The sequence below is a fragment of the Primulina tabacum genome, chromosome 2, assembly GCF_025594145.1.
Source record: "Primulina tabacum isolate GXHZ01 chromosome 2, ASM2559414v2, whole genome shotgun sequence".
Classification (NCBI taxonomy): Eukaryota; Viridiplantae; Streptophyta; class Magnoliopsida; order Lamiales; family Gesneriaceae; genus Primulina; species Primulina tabacum.
In genome coordinates this window covers 7,398,970-7,412,652 of record NC_134551.1, presented here as the reverse complement: position 1 = coordinate 7,412,652, position 13,683 = coordinate 7,398,970, and the positions used below count along the sequence as shown (strand labels likewise).

The following is a 13,683-nucleotide window of genomic DNA, read 5'->3' as shown; positions in this document are numbered from 1 at the left end:
AATCTCAATTTTATTTCAAACCTATAGTTTAAACAATAATTACTTAAATCGATATACAAAAGACAACAAGTTAATAATCGAACCTGGTTTACGTTGTGTTGAGGTTCAATAATCTTTAAAAGTGAGAAATCATCGGAAATCGGAACGAGATGTCGTGAAGAGTTGGAGACTTGGAGTTTTGGTTGGACCTTGAGAGTCGAGAGTGGAACTGGAGGCGTGAATAAGAGAATGAGAATTAAGGGGTTAGGTTAGATATATTTTTTTTGTATATTATTATTATTGATATTATTATTATTATTGGGATGGATTCGGGGATGGGGATGTCATCCCCATATCCGCCCCCGAATCATTAAGGGGATTTTAAAAATCCCCGAACCGAATCCGATAGCTCTCCTCCGAAATCGTTCCGTTTTGGGTTTTCTCCGCCAGGACCCGAACCCACGGGGAAAATTTCCTTCCCTTGTGTAGAGTGGATGATTTTTGTATAGTTTAAACAACTATTGCGAACCGTGGTCATGTCAGCTGGTCTAGGGTTTTTGAATAGTTGAAACAACGTATTCGAACCGGGGTCACGGTCACGTCAGCGTATTACCTTTACTTCAGGGGCTGAACGATATAAATCGCATTTCCCGTTTCCGTTCAGCCTTGCCAAAACCCTTGATTTCTCTCCAAAACAACGCGCCACCCACTCATGGAAGATGACGATGAGTTCGGAGATCTTTACACCGACGTGCTCCGGCCGCTTTCGGCGTCGTTTCAGTCACAGCACCAAGTTACCGATTCACCCGCAGTAGGAACCAGTTCGGCTCCGCTCCAGAGCCGCGGGATTGATCTGAATAATAACAGCGATGATGTGGATATTGTATACGGCCCTCCTGATTCAAATAATTTGAAATCGAACCTCAATTCCACTGTAAATTTGAAATTGAACGCCTCAATTCAGGATAACACCACAGCGGAGCTGGGGACCCGGCCTGAGATTAGAGATTTTGATTTGAATTTGGATTCAAATCAGGAAGTTAATCGGATTGAAGGTTTAGCGGGAAACGGAGGCGGTAAAGGCTTACAGTTTAAAGCTAGGGTTTTGGCGAAGGGCGAGGATGTGAGTTTACCGGAAAATTCTTCTGGGGGATTTAGTTTCATGGAGGGGGATAATGATATTAATATCGTTGTGGAAGAGATAGACAATAAAGATGATGACTTAGTTGAAAAAGACAATGGTCTTGCTGACTCAGAGGAAAAATTGTACAATTCTGCTGACGGAGAGGACAATACCATCAATTATGCAGGCAAAAACACAGTTACGGAAATTTGTATGGGGCAAATGATTCCGGGACTCGCTGATAGATTGGAGAATCAAGGGACTTCAAATCTCGAGGATGAGTGGGAAAGTGAGGAGAGTGAAGATGATTTGCAGATAGTGTTGAATGATAATCATCGTGGACCCATTGGGATGGAGAGGATGCCTGGAATGCATGATGAGGATGATGAGGATGGGGATCCATTAGTGATAGTTGCAGATAATGGTGATGCTGGTCTCCATCATCACCACCAGCAGATGATGATGGAAGAACAAGAGTGGGCTGGTGAAGAAGGGGTACCTGGAACAGATGGGGAGAAGAAGGAATTGGGTGATGCCTCCAAAGCAAGTGGAGCGGGAACTGCTACTCTGGCAGCATTGCAGCCGAGGATTGGATACAGCAATCACGTGTATCATCATCAGTTCCATTCGCAGTTCAAGGTCAGCATCTTGTTTGATGAAACTTTAAATGAAAATTGATTGAGCTGCAAGCCTGTCCCTGCGTCCCTGGTATTGTGTTATATAGTGAATTAGTACCATTGACACAAAAGTTGATCAGCAAGGTTATAGGTGGAGTTCATGTGTATAGGTCGTGGAGTAAAAATTTGTACTATCACTAATCTTTGGCCTATTAATGAAGTTATTTATTTTGTTAACGAAATTTGTTACTTTGAGGTTGGTAATGTTTGTTCAAATTATGTTGAACACTTTAAAGCTGATTTATCTTAAAAACATAAAAATTTGACGCAAATTTATGTGGCTCTAAAAGTCATGGAACTTGGGACAATGGGATTTCTGGAAGTTTCCTGTTACATTCTTATGAATAATATCTATTGAGGTTTTGAATCGTATAAACCCACAAATCTTGTGCATGCTCTTCTCTCTGCTGCGCCTTTCTTTAATTTTAACAGAATGGAAAAATTAATTCAAGAAAAATAACATGGTAAAATGAGGAATGCACGATTGTGACCCATCACCCATCTGATTACTCATTACCTCGTGTCACTCTATGACCACGCTGTTATCATGCATTGATAAAAAAGGTTCTCTCAAATGTGATACAGTAGTTTGGCATGCTATACTTTGGAATTTCCAGTGCTTTAGCATTTTGTCACCATGGACACACTGGTCTATAACTTCTTTAGCGCCTGCCTATAGGATTAATTTAGAGCAAGATGTGCTGCCCCCCCGCACTCCCCACCCACCTAGAAAAAGCGTTATTGTTCCGAGTAAGATAAAAAATTGGCTTATTTACTTCTGACACTTAGCTTCAAAATACACAGTAATGTCTGCATCTGGGTTAGAGAATCACTCTTGACATTTTGATTGTAAGCTGCATAACCTGATGCATATTCCAGTTCAATTGGTAAAATTGTTGGCTTATTTTTGGTTTTTAATCTTCTATTGATAGGTCAGGATGAAGGGTATCGATGTAGTTCGATGATAATTTATAAACCTTCCAAATTCTACAATTAAATGACTAATTATGAGCTCCTTTCTTGTGTGTCGAAATATTATTCTCAAGGCATTATTTTGTGGTGTTTTGAGCATTGTTGAATAAGAGAAGTTTGCTTTCTTCATTTCTATTCAATCGATTACCTTTTTAATTGGCTGTTTTTTTAATTAACTGCAGTATCTGCTTTCCATTCTGAATTGTCAATGATTTGGGAAGTATATTTTGTGCATGTATCAGTATCTGATTTTTGAAATTTGAAATTTCCTTCGATGCATCTAACCATGCATATTTTGACGAAAGGCTTTTCATCATGAATCCTTTTGCTACCTTGTTGGTTATTAACTTCAGCTCTTTGTACCTTTCTGTTTTTTTTTCTGTAACTGGGAACTGCTTAGTATGTGAGACCTGGTGCAGCTCCATTGCCTGGAGCTGCTCCTGTAGCTCCTGGAGGAATTCCAAGTCAAGTTCGTCCACCGGTAACTATGGGCCCAGTTGCTGGACGTGGAAGAGGTGATTGGCGACCTACAGGAACAAAAGGTGCTGTTCCCATGCAAAAAGGGTTTCATCCTAATCATGGAACACCAGCTAGGGGAACTACTGTAGCAGGGCGTGGTTATGGAAGTGGATTGGATTTCACTCTTCCATCGCACAAGTAAGCTCTTTTTGGAGTTATTTCGAACATCATTTACCATTATTTTGTGTTCATTCACCAACTCAAGTGACTTAAAATACTAATTGCCATGATCTACACCATTTTTTAACCCACTTTGTATAAAGCTGGTGATAAATGTATTATCATGTTGCACTTCAGTTTGAAACTCTTTTGTGAACTTTCTTTTGTTTATTAGTAGGTAGTTTCAGCAGTCGGCATTTGAATTTTCATAAAGCAATCTCGTGACTGTTTTATTATCAGCTATATAACTATCTTTATCATCTTTGTTTAACAGTTAACCTTTCCCCTTTTCTTTAGCTTTGTCATGATTTATTTCTTGGATATTGTGCCAATAGACAGGTGAATGTGCTGTGAAATCAAACTATGTGATAAACAGTTTTAGAGCTGCAGGTTGGATGGTACATAAATTTTTTAACTTTTCTGTAAAATATGGACTTAGATAAACAACAGTACCCCACCATTGGGCTGTTCTGGTGTGGTTGTGTTGGAAACTATTACTTGAAGGAACTAGTGTTGGTGGAGGTCACTACGAAAAGTTGTACATTTGCTCTTCAATGTAGAGTACATACCAGTTTGGTTTAGATGGTTTTGATTTTTTAGGCTTCAGAATCATTGGTCACGGTTAATGAATTGTTCATACAGAAACCATGCCTAGAGCCCTAGACTATGTTTAACTTCACCAAATACTACTGTTTGATTTTGGTTTAGACTACAATTTAAACGACAAAGTTATTTTATGGTTGACCTCTTTTTTGTTAGCTTTACTTCTTCATTTAGTGTTAAAATTTTAACTTCAGTAGAGAAATTCAACACATTTGTTTAAAAAATGAGATAAAAATCAATATGTCATATAAAACAAACTTGATAAATTTAATCATTAAGTTCATAGTTCATAATTACATCGTATTTGTTCTTTAGTAATGTAAACTAGTACAACTACATTTGGAATATGAAATATCCATATAAAATTTATTTATATGCATAGAAAGCGATAATGACTTAGTTTATCGAGAAACTTGTGTGGTTCAGTTTGTGGTATGAGTTTTACGTGGTGGAGAGGCATATGATTCGGTACCATTTTGATTCGCATTTCAGGAATTTTTAAACAGTAAACTTAACATATGTGGTTCCAGTTTCAAAGTAAACTGAACTTTTCAGACTTTTGCGGTTTCAATAATGGTTTTCGGTTGGTTTTTCTGTTTTCTCTAACACCACACAACATTACATTTTAAGGGGAACCCATTATTTTCGCTTGAATAGAACACTGAACTCTAGATGGTTCTAACTTCTAATTTGTGTTGCATCGACTTCATGAAGCAAAAGTGTTCCATGTGAACTACTGAAATCAGAATGAGTCAAGGACTTCTTTATATACATATATATGTACAAGAAAATGTTGAAATAAATTCATAATACATTAATGATTCCCTTTGCAAACCTATATTATAATAATCAAAGCTCTAGTTGCTGTTAAATGTTTGACGGGGACCATTTTACTGGGCAGAGAGTTTTTTTAGTTGAAACACCCAGATAGTAAAAACCCATCTTAATCTGGATGGGAGGTAATCTGTTACTCTACACTTAATATTGGTTTCTTTGTTTTTGTTTATATGTGTGTTTAGTATTTTTGCATCAAATGTCGGTGATACACTTTTTATGGATTCTTTATGGTTATGATGTTTATTGGCCATTGTGCAGGACCATATTTGAAGTTGATATTGATAGCTTTGAAGAAAAGCCTTGGAAATTTCCGAGCATTGATGTATCTGACTTTTTCAATTTTGGTTTGAACGAGGAAAGTTGGAAGAATTATTGCAAACAACTGGTCGGTCAGAGTCTAATATGTGAATCTTTTATTTGTTTAAATATGTGAACAGTCACTTTCAATGTGTCTCTGTTAAGGAAGCAAGTTTGATTGAGTGTATTTGAAATCTATAGGAACAACTCCGACTGGAAACGACTATGCAGAGTAAAATTCGTGTCTATGAAAGTGGGAGGTCTGAACAGGTATTATTGTGGTTTATGCAGCTGAATGAAACTTGCTGAGTTGCTGTGTTTTGCATATTTTGTTGTTTTTCATGTGCTACACATTAAGAGTTCATATTTGGATGTATGGAGGTTTTTTGGCCCCTCTTCTTGGTGAAACTGTTGAAGAAAATATACTTAAGCTGTCTTTGTTTTTTTTTTTTTTTTGTGTCAATTTTTAGGATTATGATCCCGATCTTCCGCCAGAGCTTGCAGCAGCTGTTGGTATTCAAGATATTCCATCTGAAAACGCAAACCCTGGAAATACAGATACCGGTCCAACAGACTTAGCTAGAGAATGTGCACGTGAACGGCCTCCTCTGGTATGTTTTAGTTTTCTATTTGATGTGTGTCCTGAATCCTATGATTTAAAGCATTTATGGGTTGTCATGTTATCGTTGCTGGATTCTGAGCACTGAATTGTTCTCTTAATCATCACTTTGGAATTGAAATTTACCCCGGCAAAAATGTAATTTCTTTGATGGCTTCAGTTAACTATCGTTCTTTCAGATTTCAGTGCCACACATTCCTCAATGTTGGTCAAGAAACAAGTTACCTCTTTGCTTACTCAATTGAGTCGCGTAACCCCATTATCCACATTTTATTAAGATCAAGAAACCTTTATGTTTCAGATTTAGGTATCCCATATTTCAACATTGGTCAATAGTGCGACCTTATCTAGGCAATTTGTTCATCTAACCCAACATATACCATGATGATAAAACCCTCACAATTCCCTTGTCCTATAAAGATTAAAAAACTTTGCCACTACCTTTTCTTCTCAATGACCTCTCAAAGCCGGTCTCTGATACTTAGTAGATTCGGTCCTTGTCCCTAATCTTCACTGCTACCATCAAACCCTTCGCAGCAGTGGCATTTCACCTATTTCTTGTCCGAATCTCTAACTTAAATCGGAATGACAGAGCGCCAGACCGATGCCTAGGCAGAGATTAGATGCCGCTAGGTGGATTCCACGGTATCAACATAATAAGATGAAGTTTTGTGTGTAAGGACAAGCCAACAAATCATATTTTTTGTTGGACTTTGGTTTATGGCCTATAAAAAAATTATTTTTCATTTTTTTATTGGACTTTTAATTTAAATTAAAAGCCCAAAAAAAAAAAATTCAGCCACCTAGGACCGCCTAAGTCTGCCTAGTCGCCTAGGCTGGCCGACGAGCACTTTTTCGGTGCGGTCGGCCAGCGGCTTGGCCGATTTTAGAATATCGATTGAAACAACTATGTGAAGTATGAGTACACAGATTTCGAGTTTCACAGTAACATGGACTAAAAATGATGACACACACTCGAGGAACATTTTGAAATTCTTGAACTAACTATACCTTGAAACTTAATGGAATGCAGCGAGTGAGCACCGAAGAGCATTTCTATGCAGTTTTGTGATTAAAAACAAAGGTTATATTAGTTTTTTTCCCCGTTGTTTCCGGAGGTTTGTTCCGAAAAAATGTGCTTTTTGCAAAAGTATTGGGAATGAACTAATATATTTATCTTTTTTAAGGAAAAATAAAATTATTGTAGCGATCAAATCGTGTAAGATTTTGTTTGGTAATAGATTTTTTTTTATATGTGGGTGTGTAAAAGTATTAGAACTTATTGTGTTATGTAATAACATAATAGGGTTTATTTAGGAAGGCGTGAAAATTTGAATTAGGAGTAGTCATGATGTCCGGAGATGTGAAAATTACTTTTAAGAAAATGAAAATGAGATAGTAGTGTTATTTTGGTTTTCAAGATAGAAAACTGTTTTTTAAAAAAGCAAAACTAAAAATAGCCAAAATTTACGGGGCGGTATATTAATGGTTATGGTCCAAGGAGATTTATTGTGCATGAACCTTCTGTTTGGATGTTAGATGATTTGTGAAAATTCACCAGTTTGTTTTTTTCAAAAATTGTGTACAAGCCTATTGGCAGACCAATACCTGTAGAAACTGGTTCTGGTGATCGTCTCCCATCCATTGATACTAGGCGTCTACGACTGCATGATTCAGATGCCATTATTGAGGTAGCAGCTATGCTCCAACACTTGAACATCCATCTGCGTATTTATCTTGTATTCAATCTTACTTGGAATGTGAATCATATATATGTTTTGTTTTCTCTGGCAAACAGATAGTCTGCCAAAGTTCAACGGATGACAATGACATGGCTGAGCAGCAGAACAATGATCAGGCCACAAAAGATCTAAGAGAGGGTGGTGAAGTTGATGATCTTCCGCAGGAAACTGTAGGGCCTATCAATGGCTCTTTGCAAGCATATAATGCCCAGAAGAGGGAACCTGTGGCAAGAAGAGCACAATTTAAGAATAGTAACAGTAGTAATGAGATTGTAAGCAAGGATGTTTTGCAATTTCCTTCAGAAGTACCTGCACATGACCATTCTGATGGGGATATTATGGTCCCTCATGAGGGGAGGTATAGGAATATTCTAATTCAGTTCCATGTGGAGTCGATCCATTTTCTTCTCTCTTCAAATCTGATGTAGATTTGTATGCTTCTTATATAACCCCACTGTTGGATAAGATGGAAAGAACTCATGGTTTGTCTTATATTAGAAATAGATATCGCTGCACACATTGTTGCAATAATATAATCTAAAGCAGGACAGTTAAATTTGTATTGCGCAGCGAAATGACCGCAGCAAGGAGATTTGGACTGAACTTTGACTTGGTGTAACATAGGGTTGAGAAAGGTGTAATGGCATAGATAACAATGCCAGATTCTAAAAAGCATGATTTTGATTATTTGGATAGATTTTCCATAAATTTCAGTTATCTAATAATTCCCCGCTTGTATTTTGAATATTGGAATAATATCTTGAAGCTTTTGATTTCATGGCAGGTGGTAAACTTGTTTGTCAGACTGAATGCTTGATCATTATGAGCTACACGTATTTAATGCTCTAATTTTAATTTTCCAAATGTATATGAATAGCTTTCTGGATCAGTTATTTATCTTTATAAACATCAATTAGGCTTTCCTGGAATCATTTTTTTCCCTACCAATTCTCTTGATGCGTGCTCTGTGAAACAATAATGCTAAAAGTTTCTACGTCTGATGGTCTTGTATATGATCTGATAGACATTTTTAAGTTCATCCAATGATCATAGGTCTGCCGAAGAAAAGGAGCGGCCACCCCCAAGATGACTGCTAGTGATTTTGATGAAAGAGGAAAGGAGGTTTCCGATGATCATGCTGAAGAATCATTTGATAGTCGGGATGGTAAACAAAGTCCTTTCTTTTATTCCCATGCCGTTGGATCTGATGCAGAGCCGGGTGTGGAAGCAAGGGAAGACATGAACGATGAATCTGTAATTGATGATAAAAGCTTTGATGAGGAAGCAGATGCAATGGCTGTGGATGATGGGTTCAGGGATATGCCTGAAGATGGGAACTTGATGCATTCCACAAAGAAAAAGAAACTTATAACAGTCGAGGGACAACAATCTCAAGAAAATAATGATGGGAAAGACTCAAAAGCGATGAGGAGTAGTGAAAGCAGCAAAGCAAGGTCAGGAAGTAGTAGAGATCACAGGAAACTCCGTGACAGTGTTGAGGATGAAGTTATTCAGGAAAAGCGCCGCCCTCGCAGTGAAGATATCAGGAGACCAGTAGGTGATTATAACAATCCACGTCGAAAAGTTCCCAATGAGAAAGATGAACCTGGAAGACACCATGCATCAGTGAGAGGGAAAGAAGATTTTTATTCACGTAGAGCTGGAGATCCTGATTCATCACTTCGTTGGCATGTGAAAAGCGAGAGTTCAAACTGGAGAAAGGAGAGTGATATATCTGAAGTAAGCTGGCACCGGAGAGATGAGGATCTTCCTGGGAAAAGAATTAGAATTGAAGAGGCATCAAAGAGGGAACATGGTGGAGAAACTGGCTCCAGAAGTAGGGGTAAGGCTAGAGAGAGTGAGAGGAACGAAAAAGATGAGCATCGGCAGTCAAGAAATCATCTCGATAATGGTAGTTGGAGGGGAGCTTATCAGGATCAAGACATAGGTTCTAGACCGAGAGATAGGGATGATAACCTAAGAGGTCGTATTGATAAAGTGGATGATTCCCACAGCAAAAGAAGGAAAGAAGAAACTAATATAAGTCGGGGACAGGAAGATATATCCTATAATCATAGAGAAAGTAGCGACAGAAGGAAGCGAGAAAGAGAAGATATCTCTGATCAGCGGAAAAGAGATGACCGAGCCAGATTGAAGGATGGTGATCTGAATTATGTGAGGCAGAAAGAAGATGAATCACTTCAAAGGGAGAGAAATGAGAGGCAGAGAGAGCGTGATGAATGGCACAGGATAAGACAATCGCATGGAGAAATTTTATCAAAGAGGGAAAGAGAAGAAACAAGATCCATAATGAGGAGTGGGCATGGTGCCGAAGACAAAACATGGATCAGTCATTCTAGGGGAAAAGATGATTACAAGGGTTCGAGTAGAGATTACCAGCTAAAGGATGTGGGCAGACACAGTGATCAACTTAAGAGAAGGGATCAAGCTGAAAATGAAAGTTTTTCACAGCATAGGGGCCAGGAAAATGCTTATGTGCGTGGGAGTCATTTCAGTAATGATGAAAAGAGAGCAAGATCTGAAAGGTCAAGCACTCGTGATGAAAGAGCTTCCTTTGCATCTGATATGTCTACGGTGCATGAACATAGACAGAAGGAGAGTAGTAGAAAGAACAAAGAATCTGAGAGTGGAGATCACAGGTCCTTGTTCCCTTCTAAAAGGACTCAGGGTGAGCACAGTGGACAGATAAGTAAAACGGTATGTATTTATTCTTTGGAACCAATGCCATAAACTTATGGAGAACAACTTCATTAGCAGCTAAATTCTTATGACATGAGTGAGTTCAGATGTTACATAAACTTACGAGTAATGTTGAATGTTGATCAATGAAATGGCTGGAAAGCCAAACAAAATTATTTGACTTTTCTGTGTTTTTCAAGCTTACTTCATGTAAAGATGCTCAGTAGTTCCTGTTTTCTTTTTGTTTAGTCTTTTCCTTGAAATTTGGTGTGCGCAGTCAAGGGGGCTATGATGGACAGAGTGGAAAACCATGTATGTATGGATTTCTGTGAACAAACATACGACTCTCTCTTATAAACCCTTTTGAGATGTTTCAGTAAGGTTATGCTCCTGAAATGCATTACCACAATGGACAACGTTTAATTCACCAAGAATCTCAAGCTTGTTAATGATGAGTGTGTTAGAGTTTCTTCTTTCATTTTCTGATGAGTTGAAGTAGCTTTTGTTTCTGCGAGGTTTACAACATGAAAGAAGCCGAACTGTTTCAAATTTTATCTTTTGCATCTACGTTCACTTTCTCAATGGCACCAAAAGATATCTTCATTGGCTATAAAGGTTATTTTAACGTTTGATTTTTATTTCTAATTTAATAATGTATCTAATGCTAATGGCATCAATTCCATAGCATGCCTCTCACTCTAGCCAAAATGCATCAATTCCATAGCATGCCTCTCACTCTAATTTAGTAATGTATCTACTTGAGGATGATCCATTATCCACTCAAAGTATATTTCTAGGTATGAGAAGTTTATTAAATTGAGGCGTAATTTGATGTTATGATAACTATATTTTGAGTGGATAATGGATCATCCTCAAGTACTTCTTTCTGTAGCGTTTTTTTAATATTGTGTATCAACTCTCAAAATGCAAGCGCTTTTGTCTAAATGCAAATGCTCTGACAACTTTCATCCCTGTTTAAATGCATAAGATTTATTTCTCTAGATTGTCTGTATCATTAAAAAACTTCCATGTTTTGGTTCTCCTTGCTGTTTATACTTGTCTAGAGATAGTATTGTTTACTTATAAATGAAAAATAAAAGTATTTTCCTCTAGATTCTGGAATTCGGAGTGATGACAAGTGGTCAATTATATGCAGTATTTATTGTACTTTTGTTTACAAAGCAGATGCTGAATGAATTATTCTTCTGCCCCTGCTGATGTCTGAATTTGGACTATAATATCTGGACACTTTTTTAATCATCTTCGTATTAGTACGGATTTCAATTGAATATTTTACAATGTCTAAATGTTATTCAAACTTCGTAAGATGAGATTTCATTGGTTTGAATGCAAAAGCATTTGGAAATAAGTCAAGTTGGCTGCTGGGTAATGGCACGGGTCTACGATGAACATGTGATCTGAGAAAGTAATTAGTAGGTAACTCAAAATTCAGGTTGGTGATTTATATATTGCTCTCCCTTTTACGTTGGTGACATCTTTGTTAAGATATCGAGTGGGATAATTTTCAAAGATACTAACTTGGTTGCAATGATGAGATGCTTCTCATGACTATCTACTCGAGAGGCCGAACCTATGGGAACTGAATTTATTCAGTCTGTGATGGCATCTATTTTGTGATGCTTATTCACTAATAACTCGTTTCAGTGCTTAGTTACGTTGTCCTGCGTTGCTTGACTGATCTTGGGCCCTCCAAATCATTTGTTTTTTTTTGCCTATGAGTTGATAGACTATATTCAGGCGATTCAATTTGTTTCAATGTGTAAATAGAAGAGACGCATTTGGTTAGAACTCTGTATACGTCAAATTTGTGATTACATTTTACAATATTAGATTTTCTTATTTTTTGTTGGGTACTAAATTTAGATGGAAATTAAAGTAGTTTACGTGCGTGCCTTCTCTGAATTAATTATAATCTGTCGTGTAATTCATAATTAAGGAATTTAAAAAAAGCATGCCTTCTACCATTCTATTTTTTATCCATTACTCATTTACCATTACTGCATGTTGCTTGCTACGGAAAACCGACTCGTGTAAATTCTTACTTAATTTGCCCTTGGTTCATTCTGCCGTTCCACCTTAACTTTTTTTTTTCTGTTTTGAAGTTCAAATTTTTTTCTTGTATGTACTGCAACTTTATCCAAAAAAATTCATGGATCTGGGGTTGATGCAGTGGTACTAGTATTCAGTTGCGTGTTAACTCTCAGTAGTTTTGTGCTGCCTGTATGCGTTTTGAAAATTTTCCATTGTTTTTGTATCTTTATTTCTCCTATTCTTTATCTTTTTGTGTGGAGTTGCTGAGGCGTGATTGAGGGGAAGAAAAGTGGAATATTTTTGACACGTTGGATAAACTCATCAGATTTAAACTCTGAAACTTAATTGTTGTTTTCTCCTTCGGTATCTGCTATCAGGTTAACTTGAGAGCCAGAGCCGAGCGAGAAACTGATAAGAATGAGATTCATCTACATCATAAGCCTTCCAGAAAGCAAGGGAAAGAGGCTTCGTCGGATGATGAGCAGCCTGACTCCAGGAAAGGGCGCTCTAAATTTGAACGTTGGACAAGTCACAAGGAGCGAGAATTCAATGCTGCCTCCATGTCATCTTCTTTGAATAGTAAAGATCTAGATACATCTGACAGCAGCAAAGCTTCCTTGGCTGGCAAACTTCCCGAAGAACCTTCCAAAAAGATGGACGATAAGCTACACCCTTTGGTTGATGATAAAGTGACTGAAGCAGAAGTGGATGATTCCATAAAAGCAAATGCTATGGAGGACAAACACTTGGACACTGTCGAAAAGTTGAAGAAGCGAAGTGAGCGTTTTAAGCTTCCTATGCCAAGTGAAAAAGATGTGACGACGATAAAAAAACTTGAGAACGAGCCTTTACTACATTCATCCCAAACTGAAACCCCCCAAGATTCAGAGATAAAATCAGAGCGTCCAGCACGAAAAAGAAGGTGGACTGGTAATTAAGGCCAAGAGGATGAACTCTCATTCGATGATTCAAATTTGTTTCTAGAAGTGCAACATCTGCTCAGTTGCCCTTTACACTGTCGAATCATACAAAAATTACTACTGAATGAAATTGTATCTCTTTTATTTATCATGCTGTTGCAGCGATAAAAAGCCATTTCCTTTTCTTCTGTATTCGATGAGTACATGTATATACCTTGAAAAAGATAGCATTACCCGAGCTCCTGTCTGAGGCTGAGTTTCAGTTTCAGTTCTTACTTTTTCCTCTGCGTATATGTAGTTTGTCACCATCTTTTTGACGAGGTATTAAAGACGTCATCCCATCTAACTAACATCTCTCAAGTTCAAGAGCAGGAGGCTGTTGATTTGCCATTCAATTTTTGAATCATGGTGTTCGCGCTCAGACACATCGAGAATTGTTTGGTTAGCAGCAGCTGGAGCAATGATATTGAAATAGACGGTATTT

The 13,683-nt window shown here is 37.6% G+C and overlaps 1 protein-coding gene across 1 annotated transcript; it reads left to right on the top strand.

Annotated features, from left to right (window-relative positions):
- The first annotated feature begins 613 nt into the window (after positions 1 to 613).
- Positions 614 to 13,467, top strand: LOC142528931 (FIP1[V]-like protein). The gene is made up of 9 exons (XM_075634225.1): positions 614 to 1,741; positions 3,152 to 3,408; positions 5,128 to 5,254; positions 5,368 to 5,436; positions 5,637 to 5,777; positions 7,375 to 7,476; positions 7,584 to 7,885; positions 8,592 to 10,245; positions 12,657 to 13,467. The coding sequence occupies exons 1-9, from the start codon at positions 692 to 694 to the stop codon at positions 13,215 to 13,217; spliced, it is 4,263 nt and encodes a 1,420-aa protein (XP_075490340.1). The 5' UTR covers positions 614 to 691; the 3' UTR covers positions 13,218 to 13,467.
- The last annotated feature ends 216 nt before the right edge of the window (positions 13,468 to 13,683 follow it).